Genomic DNA, 22,918 nt, shown 5'->3' on the forward strand with positions numbered 1-22,918 from the left:
AGAACGGGCAAGCACTTCCCAGCCTTCACGCCTCCAACTACCAGGAGGCGGAATGGTTTGCGAAGATATCCCGAGTCCAATCTCCGGTTTACCGGTTTGCGGAGTCCGGGATGGTGATGCTGGGGATGAGCCGGGTGTGGAAGGCTGCGGATGCGCAGAAGATCCCAATCGTCCTTGAATACGGTTCGAACTCTGTTCCTTACGGTATGCTTTGTTTCTTTTTGTTGATTTAGAATTTCTTCTAACTTTTTTCCTGTTTATTTCAGAGGGGAACGACTTGCAGTCGCTCATGTACCCGCGGGAGGCTGACGGTCCCGCTCGGATGGGTACTCGCGCTCTAGACGAGAACGAGTTGCCCATCCTAGAACAAACGGCGGATCGGTTCGTGGAGGTCTATCCGCTAGGCCACGAGATCCTTAGCGCCAGGCGGCCAGGTAAGGCGCTATTCGACCCTCGACCCCTCAATGTTGAAACCTCTGCTGGAATTCCTCTAATCGTATGTTCTGATGAGGAATCCGCAGATGGTCCTCCGTTGGTGCGGAAGAAGAAGGCTGCCGGCGGGAAGGGGAAGGAGAAGGTGGCCTCCACTGCCGATCCGGTGCGTCGGTCTGACTCGGAGACCGAGAGCGAAGAGGTGGCGGGGAATCCCGGTGGTGATAAGACCACCATTCCGGAGGCTGTGACAACCGTCACCGAAGAGCCCAGGATGACAATGGTGAGCGGCGTGAAGAGGCCGGCTCCATCGGGTTCATCCCCGCCTGTCCGTACATTTAGGCTCAAGAAAACCCGTAAGTACAAACTTCCTTTATCTTTAACTTCATAGTTTTCCATCATTAATACTTTTCTTCTCTGTGCAGGCGTGGATGTTGACGCATTCCAGGGTGGAGCGCAGAGGAGTACCTCTCCGCCAATGACGGTAGGCTTGGTCAGCCTACCTGAGGCGACGACCCAGGCGCCTGCGCCTGCTTCCGCTGGTTCAGTTGCTCACTCCTTTGAGCCGACTGTTCCAGCTGTGATGACGTCACCGCCGGCTGTGAGTGCTATTTTTACCGCATCTTTCACCGAGCCGGCGGTTACTTTTGCTGCGGATTCCGCGGCTGCGACCGCGGCGGCTTCTACCATGCCTCCGTCATCGGCAACGACGGCCGAACCTTCAGGTATGCATGGGGCTTATCGCCAACCTCTGCCTCCTTCCCATCTGCCTGACCTCTTGGAGGGATTTCCCTTGGGTTCAGGTGATGGGTTTGGCGGCTATCGGCCTGTTATTGACCCTACAGGTGCGTAGGGTTCTTTTGGCCCATTTTATATATATATATATATTTTTTTTATCATCTTTTCCTAACTGCTTTATGTTTTTTGCAGTGTCGGATTCCAATGAAGTGTATGTTCCACGATGGAACATTCGCCGAGGAACAACCCTTCGCACCCCTGTGGAGTGCGTGGAATGGGCTCGTCACGCTGCTCCCAGTGGTGCGTTGGGGGAAGCCATGGCTAGCTACCAGGAGGGTAGGCTAACCAATGAGCTTCGGGTTCTCCTGGCCCGGATGCAGCCGCGCGTCGAGCTGCTTTGTCGTGAAAACGACAAGTTAAAAACAGCTCGCATTAAAGAAGTGGCTCAGGCGCGGGCTGTCCGGGAGGAGAACCAAAGGCTTTCCGCAGTGGCTGCGGAAAAGGAGAAGGCCTTCAAGGCCCTCGAGGTTGAAGTTCAGGGTCGGCTCGAGGCCCGTTCCAAGGCTGCCCAAGCTGTTAATGAACAGCTTCGGCTGGCTAAGGAAACTGCAAGGAACGCAACCGAGAGGGCCACCAAGGCTGAAGCTGTTGCTGAGCCTCTACGCGTGGAGAATGAAGAGCTTAAAGCCAAATTAGAGGCTCTCCAGCAGGCTCATGATGCCTTGGCGATGGAAGACGCCAAAAAGCTCCAGGAGATCTTGGACCAGAGGGGGGTGCTTGACCATACTGAGCGGAAGTTAAAGGGCGTCGAAGAGGCTGCGGCTAAAGAAGTGTTGCTTGCCAACCTTAACAAGAGTGAAGCCGAACGCGCCCGTAACGAAGCTCAAGCTGCCCTCCAAGAAGCTCTGGTTGCCAAGGAATGGCTTCTTCGAGAAGCGTTGTCTCAGGTATGCTTTTCATGTCTTTACGCTTTTCTTTGTAAATAAAAAATGTTCTGATACTTGTATATTTTCTTGTAGGTTGTGCATCGGGTCTTCTCAGAGACGTCTTATGATGATGCTATGAGCGCAGCCCTCAACGCTTCTCATGAGGATGGGGAAAAGGCCGGCTTCCTGCTTGGTCTAGGGTTCGTTGAGAAGGGCATCCCGCCTTCCAACTTCCCTTTGTATAATGTTGATACTGAAGCTGTTTACGACCAAGCAGTGAATCAGTACGCCGCCTTCCCGCATCCGGTGGTGGAGAAGGTGAATCAAGTTGCTGCTGCTGATGATGGGTTAGCTATCCTTAAAGCTTTCCTTGAACTGCCACGATCTACTGATGGTGCTGGTCCAAGTGGAAGTGGCCCTGAAGCCTGATCCTGAAGATCCCTTCCCACTGCTATGATAGATTTAGCTTGTATAGATTTATTTTCTTGTAGGCGGGTAGTTACCCGGCCATTCTTGTAATGAATCATTGTGAAATATAAATCTTTGTGCGCGTAAGACCGCTACTTTCTTTGAATTCCTTGCTTTATAAACGTTATATGACTTGCATACTTTAGTTTAAATTAACAATTTTCCAAGTGTAGAATAAGTTAACCTTTGAACGTGGTAGATAATAGGTTGAAGTTTTGCTTCCTCTTTCGTGATTGTGCGGGTAGGACCGTCACTTGCACTTAGTAGGATGGCTAAACTTTACCTACATCTGACCTGCGTGGAGGTTTTCCTCATCTTTTTTGAAATTTCTAAGTGTTTAGGATAAGTTAACCTATGAACGTGGCAGATAATAGGTTGAAGTTTTGCTTCCTCTTTCGTGATTGTGCGGGTAGGACCGTCACTTGCACTTAGTAGGATGGCTAAACTTTACCTACATCTGACCTGCGTGGAGGTTTTCCTCGTCTTTTTTGAAATTTCTAAGTGTTTAGGATAAGTTAGCCTTTGAACGTGGCAGATAATAGGTGTGAAGTTTTGCTTCCTTTCGTGATTGTGCGGGTAGAACCGTCACTTGCACTTAGGATGGCTAAACTTTACCTATATCTGACCTGCGTGTAGGTTTTCCTCATCTTTTTTTGAAATTTCTAAGTGTTTAGGATAAGTTAACCTTTGAACGTGGCAGATAATAGGTGTGAAGTTTTGCTTCCTTTCGTGATTGTGCGGGTAGGACCGTCACTTGCACTTAGGATGGCTAAACTTTACCTATATCTGACCTGCGTGTAGGTTTTCCTCATCCTTTTGAAATTTCTAAGTGTTTAGGATAAGTTAACCTTTGAACGTGGCAGATAATAGGTGTGAAGTTTTGCTTCCTTTCGTGATTGTGCGGGTAGGACCGTCACTTGCACTTAGGATGGCTAAACTTTACCTATATCTGACCTGCGTGTAGGTTTTCCTCAATCCTTTTGTTAGAAATTCTCTGTTTTGAATAACCGTTCGACGCGCGGTTGTTAATAGGTTAGTGTTCAGTTTCCTCTCATGATTCATGCAGATAGACCGGCACTTTCATTTAGTGGGAAGACTGAACTTTTCCCCTTCAACTGACCTGCGTGAAGGTTTGCCGTTTTTTGGGTTTATGCGGGTTTTGCCGCCTTCTCCACGCAACGACTTTCCACGTATTTATGCGGTGAAAACTGGCATATCCGTGTTGAATAAATTAACCGTTCGACGCTCGGTTGTTAATGGGTTAGTGTTCAGTTTCCTCTCATGATTCATGCGGATAGACCGGCACTTTCATTTAGTGGGATGACTGAACTTTTCCCCTTCAACTGACCTGCGTGAAGGTTTGCCGTTTTTTGGGTTTATGCAGGTTTTGCCGCCTTCCCCATGCAACGACTTTTCACACTTATGTATGCGGTGAAAACCGGCATCAGTGTTGATAGTTCGTAAAGTATAAATGTAAAATCATCAGCGTCGATGTTCTAAGGAGAATCATTTCCATTAGAAGTGGCTCTTGGCCTTTTCTTTACAAATTTGGAATTGATCTACATGCAAACTGTGTAATTGAGCTCCCTTCCATGTTGTTGGGATGGGAGTGCCATCGAGCCGATACGCACCTGGTTCGGGATCTCGTTCTTTACGCAGCATGTAGTCTCCACATTGAAGCTGGAGTTTTATTCGTGTTTTCCCCAGCTGGGGTTCTACACGCATCAGCCTGCTCAGCGTTCATTGCGCCACGAGGTGCGCGAGCGTCCCATCTCTGACAAATGCTTCGACCATGTCCTTTACGTCTATGCATTCTTCGGTGTTGTGGCCTTTTGTCCTGTGAAAGTCACAGTATTTGCTCCGATCAGCATTGTGACGATGTCGGATTATTTGAGGCTTTGGCCATGGGAGCTCCTCAATGGCGAATATCTCGGTGACGCTTTTGGTGAGCGGCGTCCATCTGGAGTTCTGGTTCGACTGTACGTTACCCCTTCCGCCTAACCGATGTTGCAAGCCGGATGAGGTGTCAAAGTTTACCCTTGACTGCCAAATGCCTAGCTTCCGCTTTTTGTTTAATCGGGCGGTAAGGACGTTGTCTTCTCTTGTTTTCTGGGTGTAGAGGTTTGTGCTCTGTGGGAGATCTCTACCCAGTTGCTTCTCCGTTTCCGCAAAGCGTTTTGCTGCTGTCATGATGGCATCCCATGTGGATGGCATGCCATCTTTACCCGTTAAGGTGCGGATGAGCTCTGGGTCGTTCGCGCCCTGAATAAAGGCAGCGCGAACAAGATCTTCGCTAATGTTACCCAGACTTAGCTTCTTCGAATTGAAGCGAGTGATGAAGTCTAGCAAAGATTCATCTTTTTCTCGAATGCACTTGAGGATTGTCCATTGCTCCTCGGTATACTTTCGTTGTTGGCTGAAGTGTTGGCTAAACTTCTGTTGGAAGTCAGCCCAGTCGTAGATGTGGTTGACCGGTAGACGATCGAACCACGCTCTAGCAGCCCCGACAAGCGTCATTTGGAACATGTAACACCACGTAGGTTCCGTCCAACTACTGACGGTTGCCCCCGCTATGAATCTGTTCAAATGATCATCTGGGTCGGATATACCATCATATGTGCCTATGCTGGACATTTGTTTGGCACTTTTTGGGGCAATTGCTTCTGCAATGTCCCTTGCAAATTTGGACGTTCCCGCATTTGTAACGTTTGGTCTGAATGTTCTGGAGAAGTCACGTGGACTTCCACCTGTGTTTTTTGGTTTGAAGGCTTCTCCAAAACGCCTTCTCGGTTGGGAGTCCGTTTCCTTACGCTTCCCTTTTGCCCTATGGCGAGGGTTCGCGTCGGAGTCGGACTCCTCCGAGTCATCGTCCCAGTATTCTTCGAATTCGTAAGCCTGTTGGACGGAACGCAAGCGTTCGTCCAACTCAGCTTGGAATTCCTTTTGACGTGCCTCCGCCCATGCCTTAACTTCATCGAGTGTTTGGCGGGGGAGTTTTGTTCGTTTCTCTAACTGGGTATCGGTGATTCCCAGTGAGCGATTATTTACTGCACTTGCCCCAGCTTAGGTAACTGGGGTAGTGTTCGTAAAATTTACTTCACTTGCCCCGGCTTGGGTAACCGGGGTAGTGTTTGTAAAAACTGTGTAGCCGGTATTCCCCCCATTAGCTGGGGTTGTGGTTACCGGAGTTTCTTTAACCATCTTTCCAGAAGTTTGAAAAAACTGGAGAAAAATGAAGTTCTAGCTTTATGCACGGATGGCGCCAATGAAGAAACACTAACCGGGCCCCGGGCAGATTACGAGTAACCTGGGGGTTAGATAGATGTTTCCCACGAGGGGTTAGACCCAGAAAAGATGGTTCTTCTGATAACCTGCAAAACAGACACCGTGAGCTTGTCACTGAGAAGGGGGGGGGGGGGTTCCTCCTTGTGACCACCCTCCGGCGTGAGAATCAGACTAGATTGCTCTTTAAATATAAATGTATATTAAGAGATTGCTAGAGCAGATATCAGGTATAATATGATGATAATGTGTTAAGATGAGATGATCATACCATTTGTGGTATTTATAGCCGAAGGTAGGTTTCCAAGGAGGTGTGGCCGGCTGCAATAGTGTTCCTGTTCCACCAACAGTGGCCTACGCACGTGCCCTGCTGATAGTTGGTGGGTAGGCAGCGGCTGATAATGACCAGGCCTGCTGTGTACTATTCCTTTTCCACCAACTGCCGGCTATGCACGTGGTATGACAGGAGTTGGTGAGTAGGCAGCGGCTAATAGTGACATACAGTACAGGAGCATGCTGCTCGCCATACTGTTGTCAATAAGCTGTCGTATCTTTAGTCAGATCTTTTGCCCATACCTCGTCAGGTACAGTACAGAAGATCTTCCCGTATCGTACGGATTGGCTTATTTGGGCGGGAGTATTCCCCCTCCCGCCCTTGTGCGGGATTGTTCCCGGCTTTGCTCATTCCTTCAGGTGACACTGAGTGATTGAGAGCTAAGTGCCTTGTGCGTGTAGCCTTGCTGCGCGGGTGGCCTTCCCTGATGGCTTGTATCCGAAGCTGCGGGAACAGGCGGAGTCCTTCACCATTGGGAGGCATTTCCTGCGGGAACAGCTTGCGTACTGCGCGTAAGGACGTCACGTCTCTGAGCATGGTGGGTCCTGCGGATCCAGTTGGTTTCTGCGCAGACGTCCCTTTTTAAGGTGAGTCTTGCGGGTCCAACTGGGCTCTGCTGGGACCTACCTCTTCATGTATTATAAAACATTCGTTTTGATCATAAAACAACTCAAAAAAAAATTGTGATAAAATAGTTGTATTATCAAACATAAACATATTGCACCCTCAAGTATAAAAAAAAATGCTCGAAGAAAAAAAGAATAAAAGAAAAAAACAAAGAAATGAAAACCAAAACAAATAAAGGATATGAATATGTAAAAAACAATTTCCAAAAACATTATTTGGATAATTTTGATTTAGACGATGTGAATAAAAGATAAAAGCTTTACTATTTTTAATTAATTTTTTTATCTATCTTTTTTAAATATAAAAGTTTTACAAGAAATTATTTCGCTTTATAAGAGTAGAAGTGAAAAAGACTAGTTTATAGAAAAAACTCATTTTGATAAATACTTTTCAAATCACCTATTTTAGTAAATAATTTTTCCTCGCTCCCCGTTTTGGTAAAAACTCTTTTACATTTCTCTCTTGTCTAACATGTGGTGTTAAGTTCCCAGACACATTTACTCTTCAATTTCCTTTCTTTTTATTGGGCCGTTTAATATTTGTTCTATCACATGTACGAATCTCATTTGACAATAGCGTGCTTATATCTTTTCCTACATCATGGTGAATGATAATAAATTATTAAATTTCATTTAAGCTATGATTCACTATCTCTATGCATCTCTTTGTATTGTTTCTTATATGAATCTATTTACTAATATAATTATATTGTTACAACAGATATATAAACAGACAAGTAATAGATAATTTGGCACTAATGTTGCATTTTGAAACATCATAAATCGTCGCAAATACTAACCAACAATCAAAATATCATCATAACCGCGCGGGTCAAAAATTCTAGTTACATTTAAGAAGGATGTTAGTAAAATACGGATGAAATATAATAGATGGAATGTGAAAATAGAACTCATCGGCGGATTTACAGGGGGTCAGGAGGGTCACTTGACCCTCCGGCCGGCCAAACCCACTGTATGCCGGATTACTCTAAGGAAACCTTTTTTTTACCGTTTGATCCTCTTGATTATCTTTTCCGACATAGCATTTAAAGCTAAAAAAGAAAAGTAGAAGTTTATAAGGCTTTCCGGCGACGGCCGGTGACGGCTCCATGGCTGTCTTGGCAGGTTTTTCGAGGACATGAGACGAGAAGCAAGAAACAAGAAAGAAGAAATTAACCTAAACTCTATTGTGGGCCATGCTTTTGTAAAGAAAACCACTAACGTAGTTAATTAATTAGAAGCCCAATTAATATTACTGCTTTACGTTTCCATTTGTTTTTAACATATGCGTCTTTTATCTATCTCAACTTAAACAACGAAGTCAAAACTAATTGGTTTTTCTTTTGTTTTGCTATTGATAATTATTTGTTCAAAAAATCAATAGTGGTCTTTCAAAAAATATCTATAGTATGTGAAGTTTACTTCTTTTGTTTAATTATTTATTTGTTTGTTTTACATTGTTAGATAATTTCTTAGTTAATATATATTTCTTAGTTTAGAATATATTGTTTTAGTTTGTTAAAAAAATTCATATGTAAAATTGTTTTATTGTGGATAGATATGTTGATAAAAAAGTGCTAAACAAAATACATAAAAACGATAATAAAGAATCTGAGAAGAAGTTAACTTATAAAAAGATGATAATGTTGGTCACCTAGCCTCGCTTAAACCATTTTAACGATTTTTCAGTTGATAGTCAAGTAACATGTTTTCGCAAATATTTGAAATGAAGCAATTTTATGATCAGATATGGGAACTCGAAAGTTATTGTACCAATTGCTGGTAAAAAAGTAATTGATCTACAAAAACAGATTACGAATATACAAAATTTCTATTACGACCCCCCAGCGTAAAAGTTCTGGTTCCGCCACTGATAGAACTGAATATATATATAATATGTAAAAAATCCAATTCAATAATCTCTTATCGTGCATTACGCACACGACTTCCTACACCATTGATTTCAAAATACACGCAGTGGCAATCTTGTAAATTATTCTGTCCCTCTCCCTCAATCAAATTACGTGATTTTTAGAAACCTTAAATCATAATTACACCCATCTGTTCGTCTATCTCCCTCCGCCTATCTCCACCACCACCGATCCACCACTTGCCGGCATCAACACACCTCCTTCACTATCACCGGAGTCGGAAACAAGGGTCCGGAAACTCATCAGAAAAATACGAACGCCGCTCCCCTTGTTTCACAAGTTTTGTTTAGCTTTTGAAAAGAATTGAAACTGAAACTGAAGCCAAATTGATCGGTTAATCTTTGAAATCAATTCAACTAATCATCAATTTGAAGCTTCAATCAATCAATTTTTAGTTTTGAGTGGGTAACATTGAATGTATCAGGATTTAAGCCTGAACGTTTTAGGTTTTAAGTTTGGATGTTTTAGGTTTAACATTGAATGTATCAGGATTTAAGCCTGAACTTCTAGACTTTTGTTCTGAACCTCTTAGCATTTTCTTTCTAAACTTTTTTCGTTCTAAACTTCCTAGACCTTTGTTCTGAACTTCTTAGTTTTTTCTTTCTGGACTTTTTTATTCTGAACTTCTAAGACTTTTTGTTCTAAACTTCTTAAATTTTTGTTCAGAACGATTTAAGTTTTGTTCAGAATGTTTCAGTTTTGCTCAGAAATTTTAAACATAATATTTTGAACCATAATCGGAACTTAGTTGAGTGTATTATTCTATAATTTCATAATCGACTGATGATTCTAAAGCCTCTTACACATCAATTCGATTGATTAAATCATCCATTTTTTATCAATTTGAAGATTAAGCGCTTAACTTTTTGTTGGTATCTACTTCAGCAACTGATTGAAAGGAGTAAAATTAATGGCTCAAATTAGTACGATTAGGTGGAAAATTAAAGAACAAACTACAATTGTTTGTTTAATTGTAAAAAAATTAACTGATTGTGTTTTGAGGTCTTATTTGCAGGTAACAAACATTTTTAGGGTTAGATAACTCAATTTAGTTTAATATCGACCTACAAATTTGTTTGATATAGGTCGCCGGTTGAATTATATTGATATGGATGGATGCTCGATGAATCAGTTGATGAATTAATCGTAGAATTAGATTTAGGTTATTTACGATTATGCCACCGCTTGAAATTGAAATTGACGTTTTAAAGGTCCGTGTGCCTAATGTACGATAACTGATTATTGCTTAACATACAATAGGTACGCGAAATATGTTCAAGGTTAAAAAGCATAAAACGTTCAAGTCAAATTCCCACCTTAAAGTGTTCAAAGGTTAAACCTTTAAACGTTCAGGTTTAAAATTTAAATATTCAGGCAAAAAAACTTAAACGTTCAGGCTTAAAATCCGGATACATTCAACGTTAAAACCCATCATTCAAAATTCAAAATTAATTGATTGAAGGTTCAAACTGATGATTAATTGAATTGATTCAAATATTAACCGATCGATTGGCTTCAACTTCAATTCTTATCAAAAACTAAATAAAAAACTGTGAAACAAGAGGAGCGGCACTCGTGTTTTTCCGGCGAGTTGCAGGAACCTCGTTGTCAACTCTGGTGATGGTGAAGGAGGTGTGATTATGCCAGCGAATGGTGGGGGAGAAGGGACGGGCAAATGAGTGTAATTATGATTTAGGGTTTCTAAAAATGAACGTTCTACAGTGTCGCGTACGTAATGTATGATAAAGGATTATTGTATTGGATCCTTTATATATATATATATATATATATATATATATATATATATAAGCTTAAGTTTATGCGATAAGTTATCTTAATTCTAGAAGTATGAGAAATCCTTCCAACCAATCATATAATTTTATTTTTATTTTATGGTTTATTAATTACAAGGGCATGTTGATAAAATTTCCATGTTTTGTATTTTTAGTACCTAATAAATATGCTAATAAGTTTCTAATCATAATTTTCTTTTTATTTTTCTATTTTATTAATTATAAGTTTTCATTATCCTATAATTCTTTTCACAATTCCAAGTTTTTATATTAATATAACTTTGGAATTTTTTATATTAATATAACTAGTTTTGGAACATGTGTAATACACCAGAATTATCAATACAACAACAATCATACTTATGAGTTATAAAAAAGTTATAAATAAAATTCGTGTCTTACACACGGTGAAACACGAAAAAAATGCATATTTATAAGTCGTGAAACGTGAAATAATGAGAATAATAAACGGGCAAATCAATTAAATCATAAGAAGTTGTCAAAGAGTTAACGACTTACATTCTCATATATATATATATATATATATAACAATTAACTTAGATCATTGACGGACTACTGATTTACTCGATCATCTACATTCTTCGAATACCGAAGACCAACTCATATACAATAACTAAATATATTACAATGGTATGCTACATCAAATAATATAAAATAACTAAGTAAGTAAACATATTAAGATGGAATGGCAAGTGGAAGATATTATGTAAGAATAAGATGGTCTTTTCAACTACCCTATAGAGATGCTTGTTCCCAAAGTTTTATGAAAAAATCTTAGCAAGCCTTTACTCCCTACCACTTCTTTTTATTGCCATCAATGCAAGAGAATAAATCAAAATCATTATCACTCAGGTTGAGGGGTATAGGGTATGGTTCATTGAGCATTAGCAATGGTGCTGAGGTGACACCAGTATTGCCAATATGGGGTATCGTAGTGCCTCCTACCTCAGACCATTAGGCTGAGGGGTGTGGGGCTTCAACGGGGGCGCTAGAGCCCTTCCGCTCGCGCCCCCAGGCGCTAACACCACACCACCGGGGCGCTAACGCAAAAATCCATGCAGGCGTGAGCCTGTTAGCGGGAGAAGAGAGAGGAGCTTGTTGAATTTTAGAAAAAGAGCCGTTGGGCTCTTATTAAATTAAAAAAAAAAAATTCCTATATAATACCCCATTTCACCCATTTTTATACCACAACTTCAAACCTTCACCCAAAATCAATTCATCTTCTCAACTTTTTAAAAAAAAAATGGATGGAAATTGGTACCCAAACCTTGATTCAGATTATATTGACGACGATTTATGGTCGTCACCGCACCAACCGATGTTTTATTCGGAGCCGCAAGAATCATCCGGCTTTCAACCATCCAACACACAACCGTCTCCTAACTTTGTTGTTCCGGAGACACAAGAATCACACGGTGAAGCTACGGGACCAAAAAGACGCGTCCACCGGAAAAAACAAGTTGCAACGGACGGGTCGGGACCAGCTTCAACTCCGAGGACGAAACGGAAAGCCACTCCGTGGTTATCGGATGAGAAGGAAGCCTTGTGTCGGGCTTGGATAGTCATTTCTGAGGATCGGCGTTGCGGTAATTGTTTTAACGTTTTTAAAAATGATTTTTAATAAAAAAGTTAAATAAAAAAGTTAAATGGAAATCTAATTTATTTATTCATTTTGCAGCCGACTACCAAAAGAGCAAGATTTTTTGGACAAAGGTTAGGGAGACGTTCTACATGCTCGTTGGGAGTACAGAGCGGAACGCCGATATGATTTCGAGTCGGTGGTCCGAAATCAGAAAATTTGTCGGCTTGTTTACTAATCTTTTCAACAGGAACAGCGGTCGTATGAGACCAAGTGGCAGTGATGATTTGGCGGTTTACAATTTCACGGTCGAAGAGTGGAAGCAGGAGTGTTTGCGGAGGTATGGGATGGTGAAGACGTGGGACGATTTAAAGTTGTGGGATAGGTTGAAAAGGTGTTCCAAGTGGGTTGAGCTGGTGGCGCCGGACGTTGATGCGGAAGTAGGGCCGAAACGGACTAAAACTAGTTCGTCTGGAGCGTATAGCACTTCAACCGGGTCGGATTGCCGCGTTGGATTCGACCTAAACATTGCGGAGGAGGAAACGTCTTCACCGCCGAGGAGGCGGCCATTGGGAAGGGACGCCATGGGGAAAAAACCGGCTGAGGGGGAAGCCGTAAACATCGCCAATCTTGTTGAATCCCTCAATAAATTCAAAAAAAGCATGGAGGTGGTCTTTAATGACAAAAAGGAAAAAAGTCGAATGAGAGATTTGGACTTTCTTACTAGAGACTTCAGTAACCTAAATCCGGTCGATCAAATGCTAATGGAAAAACAAAAGGAACGTATCCGAAAGAGGTTGATCGAAGAAGACCAAGCCGAAGAATAAGAATAATGTTTTTTTAGTACTTTAATTTTTATTTTATTTTTAGATATTAATGTGTTTTTTTTAATAATTTATGAGTTTTTTTTAATACGTTGTTTGAATATATTTATAAAAAAATAAAAAAAAAAATCGCTGGAGCCCCTGCTGGAGCCCCTCCACACCAGGGCCAGGGGTTCCAACGGGGGCTCCAACACCCCCCTTATCCAGTTTCTCTCTCTGCCACACGTCATAATATTATTGGTTGGAGCCCCCATTAAAGCCCCCCACACCCCTCAGCCTTAGTGATGAGGTCCCAATAATTCCGCTCACGCGGCTCAATACCCAATCATTTTTTTCTTTTGTTTTCTCTTTCCTTTTTCATTTATTTTGTATTATTTATATAAATAAATGGAGTTGTGAAGAAAGATGGAGAATGAGGTATAACATATGTTGAATGGTTGGGTTGAATGATGGAGGAAAAGCTAAAGTGATGCTGTTTGATGAATAATCCAGAATGATAAAGACTGATCCATAACATATAGCTTCATCTAAGAATGACTAGTTTTATTTACATACTTTATCATTAAATTAAAACTAAATAAAAAGATTTTGCATGTAAAAAGTGTAAGATAGAAGACCTTTTCAATTCATGCAAACAAAGTGTCACACTCCAACATAAGGCGGAAATGTTAGGACGCGAACCGATTGCTCACAACTCACAAGTCATTATTATACAAAATTTATGACAATATGTAAATTACTTTATTAAATTCAATCAAATACACAATTCATCCAAATACAAATAAATCCAAAACAAATACTCAAAAACATCCAAACTTGTTATCTTTTTATTTGATAACTTAAAGTCCAAGCTAAGTTCTTCATACTTCACTTCAACCATGTATATAACCTGCAATATGCGTATAAAATATAGTAGGTTTGTCAGCATAAAATTGAGCAAGTAATCACCAAATTTTGGCACTAAATATAATATATGATAAAAAATGCAAATCAATATCATGAGTATCAACAATCAAACAATGACCAAATAATTGGTGTCGTTTGACCATTGCCTAGTGAATCGGACTTTGGCACTAAGACGAAATAAATACAAATAATGGTATCGTTTGAACCTTGCCTAACGAATCAGGCTTTGGACGTATGACGTATGATCATACTTACTGCTATATAACATGATGGCCCTCTCCGAATGCGATAAATAAACAATTAAGCATACAGTGTGTGTGTGTGTGTAAGAATATTTTAAGGTACATATAAGTCCCCAATGTTTAAAAATAGTAAAAGATATGGAGTGATTACTCACCTTATTAATTAGGCGAGATAAATAATAAAATAAGAATTAAACGAAGCTTGAGTCTTTAACGTGCTGACTGACCCGACACCAACAAACCTGAAACTTTGGGACGATAAATTAGAATTAAAAAAAGAGAACATAGCCACTAGAATTAGGTCAAACGGATGAATAAAATTCAAGATATGAGATTTTTAATGTTTAAACGAGATGGTACTGTTCAGAATCCAAACTTCGAATCAGAGTCAAGTTCTGACCAGTACACTCAAATGTCAAGGCAAACATAAAAGTCTCATGGCCCGAGTGCTAGTTTTGACCAGAAGATATAGTAATTGAAAAATCATAAAATTTGACTTTTTATTTCCTTAAACGGGTCAAGATCTGCAAATTGACCATGAAAACTCTTTCAATCAGTGAAATTGATTGAGGGCTTTTGTTTAGTGAATAAAAACACACAAAATCACAAACGACAACTTACCCGAACGATAATTAAAACGAGGAGATAATCGAGGTCAAAGAGTCTTGAACACCAAAGTCAAACAAAAGCTTAAAGAACTTGAAGAATTCGTCAATGATGGAGGTGAAATACGGGTTTAGAGAGATGGTGGCTGATGTTACAGTAGCTTTTAGGGTTTATGACATGTGTTATTTATATATTAAGGGTTAAAACTTGTTTATTAGGTAAACAACTCGATTAGGAAACAAAATAATGAATTGATGACGAAATCGGGTCTAATAACTTAAAGATTTCGGTTATAATAACAAGAAAAAAAAACTTGGACATGTTATGGCACCATATGAGTTAGCCTGAGGCTAAATTTTCGTGATTTGGGTCGTATTAGGATAGATTTGGCATTATAGAAAATCAAAACAATTTTGCTGATCTGACAGTTTCTTCGAGCTACGCTAAGAAGGAAGGGGTTTCCCCTTCGCGTTACTCTAAGGACAAAAAAAATAGATTTTCTAAATTGTCATTTTTAGTCTCTGTACTTTTATAAATGTGTTTTTTAGCCATTTTAAACGATTTTAAGGGTTTCTAAGAATTGTTTGATAAGTTTGAAAGTTATAAGACTATAAAATAAGTTAACCCAAGTTAAATACTAATAAATGCAATTTTTTATTAATACGAAAGACTCGGATTACATTCCCGAGTCGGGTAAACGAAACCGAATACAATTACGAAAAAATCTGAAACGTTACAAAAAGCAACTATGATTATTATACAACTCGTAACATTTTATTTGGCTGCTGATAATCTTCTACCTACACAACCATATATTATATATCACAAGGACTAAAAGGTAAAATGATCATGTTACCCATAGGCTTGGCTTGTTTTTAGCCTAGTTTTTCCTACTAACATACAGTAAATGACCTAAACATATATGTATAACTGAAAGACATTCAACAAGACATATACGGAACAATGATAAACAAAAAATCAGACCTAAATACTCATATACATCAGATCAATTGTAAAAAGTTCCTCTACTCTGGCATCAACCTAACGATAATCAATATAAATCAAGAAAACATCTAATATTCAGCAAACAATCATCACACCAAGGTAGTTCATTAATGAGTGAATTGTCATTTTCGTCTCTATGGTTTGCTCACTTTTTGTTATCCATAAATATTTGTTTAGTTATTTCTGTTCTCATGACTTCATTTTTTTGTCATTTAAGTTCAATTCGTTAACTACGTTAAATCTTTTAAGTTAAAAGAGGGGTATAATAGTCCTTTTATAAATTTTCATTAATATACAATTATATAATAAAATGAAAAACGGGTGACCCATTTGCCACCAACCCAACCCAATAACCCTTTCTTCCTCACCAAACCCCAAAAATTCACTATCACCATCTTTAACAATTAAAAAACTACCACCATCAGTGGTGGAGCCACATTGAGTTAACCGGGTTCGGCCGAACCCGATTTTTTCGGTTTTATATATAACCTATAGTATCGAATTAACGAGCGAACCCATTCTTTTTTGGCGAGTGAACCCCAGTATCATTTAAGAAAAACATTCGAGCCCACTAATTATGAAAATTTTAGTTAACACTTTTTTTAGTAATAACTATTTCTTTTATAAAATATTAAAAGCTTAAAAAAGCTATAAAAATTAGTAACAAACATTATAAATGGGCCAAAATAATCCATACATAATAAAAAAAGCCCAAAATAATTAATGAATTTGGTCAACAAACCCAAGCCAATTAACATTTTTAAACATAATAACTAAATAAAAATTAAATAAAGAAAACGAAAACAATGACCGCTCAATTTCTGTTTCTATCGACCAGATGAGTACGTCCATCGTCTCATCACCTTCACTAGTTCGCTTCAAGGCTTCAACCATTGCCTCACGGCCTCAACACTCACTTGTCAAATGTCAACCAGACAATAACGGCCGGCTGACTCTTTCTTTTTTATTTAATATGACTTTGTGTTTTTTTGATTGTTAATTATGTATACTTTTTTATAATAGTGATATTGCATTTTATTTATTTGACCGAATGACCGACCAGACCCATCCGGGCCAGAAAACTTTGATGCCGGAAAAGAATCTAGCACCAAAATACCCGAACCCATAAAAAAAAATTTCTGCCTCCGCCACTGACCACCATCATCTCCACCCCGCCACCATATGCTAAACCCACCACCACCTGTCACCTCGACCACCCGTAACTACCATCTCATTTCTTCTTGAAGACAACAGGGAAGGCGTTCGGTGGTGTATTTTTCGACTCAAATCTGGTTCAGATCATTTTTTCGGTGGTGGATGTGTCGATGGTGGTGACAAACATTGGTTGTGGTGAGCTGCGATGCTTGTGGTAGTGATACATGATTGTGATGGTGGTCAGCTGGAATGGTTCAGATGTGGTCGACCGGACTGGTTGCCGAATCAAAAATGTGGCCAATGAGTGTATCTGTGTGCGTACAGAAGGTAAGATAGCAGAGATAAATATTAGTAATTTTTTTTTAGTTTTTTGTATTTTATTTTTAATAATAATCAAAGGGGTGTTTTGGTCATTTTACTCCTATTTAACAAAAACAAACGAATGGAGTTAACGAGTTGGACTGAAATGACAAGAAAATGAAACCACGTGGACGAAAATGACTAAAAAAATTTTTTGGACGGAAATAATAAAAAGTGCAAACCACGGGGACGTAAATGGCAGTTCTCTCTTCATTAATCTTATCAAACTATACTATTAAAGCAATGCATGGTTTCGACATGGTTTCGACATGACATAGGCTTCCAACTCGTCAATTTTCCATTTATATAATTTTCTCATTTCAATTTAAACATTAATTTTAAACATTAACTCCTAAGTTGAAGAAAGTTTCAAAATAAATTGTTATAATAATCATTTATTGAGTAATAAAGACAATTAATTGTTTTCATTGTTATTTTTTTTTTATTCTGAGACTTTTTTTTTTGTGTCTGTGGTTGGGGGGGGGAATTATTTATGAACGTTTGAACTGGATGTTTGGATTGAAATGATGGTTTAAGTCACGAGGTTTAGATTATATTGTTACTTTATTAAATGCAAATTATAATTATATCCCACTGTTATATTTCTATTATTATTAGCATTTTTTATGTTGTGTACTTAAATGTTTTATAATTTCAATAAAAATAGTTTTTATAACACACAACTTATGTTACAACATCTACATGTTTACGCTTTATAGTTTATAGCATATGACTTCAGTAGATGATGAAGTTTTAAATAACATGTTATTTTTTTTTGTTTCATTATATAATTTAGAAATATGTGGCAAAAGTTAGAATTATGTTTTAAATTGTTATTTTTCTTTATTTGTCTTTGTACGTTGAATTCTTTTAATTAAAATAACAATGTTATACATTATAATAATAATAATACTATATTATCTGACGTTTACAATTCACTAAAATGCATATAACACACGCACGCACGCACGCGCGCGCGCACACACACACATATATATATATAAAGTTTTATATATTTTATGTCTGTGTGTAACACGGGATCTAACCTAGTTAAGCAATAATTAAACAAATTTGGGTCATAAATCCCCAGCCCTTTAATATTGCAGCTTACAAATTAAATGTCAAGTCTCCTTTTTACAGCCCAATTAAATGCCTTTTGTTTGCATATTGCGTTGTTAAGCCGCTAGGCCCAATTCACATTCATCACTGTTGGATTCCTCTTATTTGTTCAGCCCACAATTCCATTAATTCGATGAATCAAAACGTTGGTAAGCCACGGGGACCTAATTTAAATGAACTAAATCTAAACGTCATTTTCTTTTGATGTTCTAAGCAAACGTTAAAACATTTGAGTATTATATAAAATCAAAATGAAGTATAATTGAATTATATACTTAAATATGATGATGATGATGATGATGATGATGATGATGATGATAAAATCTAATCGATCTATTCGACTATTCACTCGTTGCCTCGTTGGTCGCAAGTTCAGTATGAACACTTAATTTAGCACGATTTCTCCTAAAACCTTTAAATTTCAAATATGACACAATTATTTACATTTTCCAAATGTTCACCCGTTGCCTCGTTGCTTGCATGTAAATTTGCATTTATTTACATTTTCCAAATGTTCACTTTAGCGCGAGATTGCCTCATGCATTTTTTTTCAACCGTCAGGTTGAATGATCATGGGAGCATTCTTTTAACTCGAATGTTGGAGAATACAAGCTGACGTCCCAAAAAATAAATTCAAATAATTCACACATATTTGAAGACGAGCACCAGCCAAGACTTCTATGGGATATATTATCCAACAAAGAACCAAACCACCTGCATATATATTATCATATACAACATCACATATATTAATTTGAACTCTAGTTTGCAAGCAATACTAAACACCAGGGCCGGCCCAAGCATTTCGAAGTCTTAAAGCGAATGAGAAAAATCGATGCCCTCCATCAAAGAAATTTATATATATTTATCAACTTGTTTTTATAAAGAAATAAAGATCAGTTGTCATGTTTGTATGTAAAACTATAAAATTTAGAGTAAATATATTATAACACTAGTGTGATCGATTTATAGCGTATAACACAAATTCAGTTTGTGCAACAACTTAACATGTAAAAAAATATTAGATATGCTGAAAATTCAAAGAAAAGAATTAAGTGTGCAGTGTGAAGAAAGTGAGAAACAAACACAAAAAAGAAAGTTTCAATCGGAAGAGTCGAACACTGGAAAGTCCATGGAGGTGAAACAAAGGCTTCAATCACTGAGCCAATGGATAACATCGATTTTTTATGTCAATTATCTACTTATTAATATATGTTTTGCTGTACATACAAATGTATAAATTCTTAAATGGAGGCCTTATTTTTCTAAAGGCCCAAAGCCTTAGCTTGACCTTCTATAGTTATTGGGCCGGCTCTGCTAAACACTAAAACTAGCTATGATCGTGTCCATCAGGGGCGGATCTACGTTATAGGTACCGGGTTCATGTGAATCCACTGAGTTTCGAATTTTAAGTAAAACGTTTATATAAAAAGCTGCAGTGAACCCACAAATAAATATAAAGTGAACCCATAAACAAAAGGATCAAATGCTCTGTTGGTTCAGTCTTTACTTTATAACTGTAGGAACCGGTTTCTAATCTCTTTTTTAGCGTGTTTTCTGTTTTTTAAGATATATAGCTGAAATGATAATTATATAGGATTTAAATCATTACTGCAGAATTTAGTTTGTATATATTTTTAGAAATGCACACTGCAACCATGTTAGTATAGGGTCATGACCACTTGTTCAATAGCAATGGTTAGCCACAATTTTAGTGTATATAATTAATTAACTAAACTTGTTAAAGTTTGCCAAGAGGTATCAAGATGATTTTATTTTATTTTTTTAGTTTCTAAAGCGGTTTTTATTTACTATTGTATCGTATTTTTATTGTGTGATGAACCTTGAACCGACCTGAAAATTTTTATATCCGGTCCTGTGAAATTAAAGCATCTAAAACGAGTGAACCCACTAAAAAAATTTTCTGGATCCGTCACTGCTGTCCATTCCATTCGTCAGCGTTTTTACTTCATGCGATACGAACACAAAAGCTTGAGTGTTTAACCTAAACATAAGTTTTTATTTACTTCCTGGGAATCGAACCCAGATGTTTTGAGAGATTTCGTCTCAACCACTGGCCCAACAACCACAGGACAAACAAATTACATAACTACATTGTGACTTACGTAAAAACATTTGCAAACTAAAGTGTCGAGAGAACACAAACTTTTAGTAAGAACATTTACGGACTAATATCCTCTCAAACTTCTTGTAAAAACAATTACATACTAATGTCTCATCAACTTCTAATAAAAATGCAAAAACGTACTAACAAAACGATATGATCAATGCCTATCAATTCTTATCGCCTACCAATTCTTCGCATGCAAGCATGCGTTAAATATGACTGCCTCGTGTATTTCTTTCAGCTGTCAATGATAGTACTGGAGCAGTGTTTTAACTCAACTGCATACATAGTGTCGCCCCAAAAATGAAATCCATATAATTCACACATATGAAGACTAAGCACCAGCTAGCCAATTACTTTTAATATAATAAAGAACCAAACTACCTATAGATATATAACATCATCATATAATTAATATATATTTATTTGAACTCTGGTTTGCAAGAAATACAAAACACCGAAACTAGATATGCTCATGTACGTCCATTCCATCCATCAGTTTGGACAACTTGAGCACCTCCTTAACATCCTCGACTTATCTCTCACTTTTTGTGCTTTCCCCACACCTTTCATCCTTATTTCTTCCGAAAACTGCATTAATTCCAGATTCCATGTTTCAGAACAAAAACTACCTTCAAGTTTAGTAATAAACAGTTCAGTTTAAAGATTCATTCACACACCTGTTGTTTTCTTTTTCTCTCTATTTCCGCCTGTAAAACCACCACAATAACTAAAACTTAGTATTCGATCCCGATCGTTCAACAAATCTACAAGCTTTCAACGATGGAAAGAAATCAGTCCTTACCAGAGCTTGTTTGAGTTGAGCATTCTCCTCTTTTAGCATGTTCAACTCCGCCTCCAGTTCGACCGTGTAAGCCTGCGTACAAAAATCATATTAAAAAAAATAATCGACATGAAAATTCGAGAATTATCAAAGCGTTTTAACATTTACCTGTTTCCTAGCTCGGGATCTCGCAGCAGACTCTCGGTTCTTTATCATCCTTCGTTGCCGCCTCTCCACAACTTTCTCCACCGGACCATCAATAATCCGCTTCCGGCCGCCTCTAACGCTGCCCATTTCCAACCCGTACTGATTCCCGCTATCAAGTTGACTCGTGGCAATCCCATCAGAAGATACTGGACTCGCTGGTGATCCGATCCCAAGCCCTTGTCCAAAACCACCAGCAACACCGCCTCCATTTCCCCCCATGCCACCATAACATGGGGGCGGCTGTGGTTGATAGTTTCCCGCTCGTTTTCCTCCTGGATACCCTGGTGTTTCCCGGATAAGAGGCGAATACGGTGGAATAACATTTGCACCGCCGCCTGTGCTTAGCCCTATCATGGGCCTTACCATGTGGGCCGAGCCCGGAGGAGGCCCAATAACACGATTGTTCCCGTTTGTTGGATATAACCCGAAAGAAGCTGGCACTTGCGGTTGAACGGGTGGAGCATTGGGATGATTTTGTTCCCGAACTACCCCAGCCTTAACTAAGAAATCCTCGAGTGTCATTTCTCCGTAAGTCGGTTGGCGTTCGGCAGAACCGGCAACTTGTTCATCACAAGAGTTATTACCATTATTGCCATTACCATTGTTTGGTGGTTGGTGACCTTGTCGGGTCTTTTGAATTTCTGACCAAACTTCGTCAACTGTTTTTCGGGATAAAGGGCCCGGGAGAGTCAACGACCCTTGTCGAGACAAACTTAACTGCCTAGCAATCATATTCGGTTCAGCTGAGCTCGAGTGGATTCCCATCAAGAACTGTGCACTACTACTAGCAGCGTTGGCAGCCATGGCGGCAGAAGCGGCGGCCATGGTGGCGGCGGGAGGGTGGATTTGGGTGTGGGCCTGGTTTTCCTCCGCGGTCCAAATACTATTGAGAAACTCGTCCATGTTCATCGAACCGAAATTCTTTCCGCTCTCATTTAGAGTATGTTGAAATTCATCTAAAGTAAGGGAATATATTGAAGATTGTCGGCCAAGTTGTTGGGGCACGAGAGTATTATGGACATTATTCCTTGCTTGGTGTTGGTCCGATTGCAATGGCGACTCGACCTCCCCGGGAGACATGATTTCAGTGTCCACCATTCGTTTTATTTATCTACGAGTCTCACCAAGTTAGAACAAAATATATATGATACATGATAACCCGTTGAAAATTAATTATAAACATCAGTTTTAACATCATAATTTATAAGGGTAATTAACACGTATATGCATATAACGCCTTCTCGGGTCATTGGTTCGGGTCACCGCTTAGAACGTTTACCGCTCAGATCCAGACTTGAGAACGATTTGGAAACGCTTAATACGGTCCTAACCGGCAACGGATTTCATTACATCAACATGCAATATAAATCACTACTAAAATTTCCCATAAAGATTGGCTGATTCAAGCTTATAAAGACCGGATCTAACCATTTATAACAAATTACCAATGTT

The 22,918-nt window shown here is 38.9% G+C and overlaps 1 protein-coding gene across 1 annotated transcript; it reads right to left on the reverse strand.

The window, feature by feature from the left end:
• Window positions 1-20,970: 20,970 nt before the first annotated feature.
• LOC143571814 (protein ABSCISIC ACID-INSENSITIVE 5-like) lies at window positions 20,971-22,564 on the reverse strand. Its single transcript, XM_077057140.1, has 4 exons — window positions 21,428-22,564; window positions 21,281-21,352; window positions 21,156-21,185; window positions 20,971-21,066 (listed from the first exon to the last, which is right to left on the reverse strand). The coding sequence occupies exons 1-4, from the start codon at window positions 22,562-22,564 to the stop codon at window positions 20,971-20,973; spliced, it is 1,335 nt and encodes a 444-aa protein (XP_076913255.1).
• Between the last annotated feature and the right edge of the window lie 354 nt (window positions 22,565-22,918).

The sequence above is a fragment of the Bidens hawaiensis genome, unplaced genomic scaffold (genome assembly GCF_021521415.1).
Source record: "Bidens hawaiensis isolate Kalapana, Puna unplaced genomic scaffold, B.hawaiensis_p1.1 tig00025586_1, whole genome shotgun sequence".
Lineage (NCBI taxonomy): Eukaryota > Viridiplantae > Streptophyta > Magnoliopsida > Asterales > Asteraceae > Bidens > Bidens hawaiensis.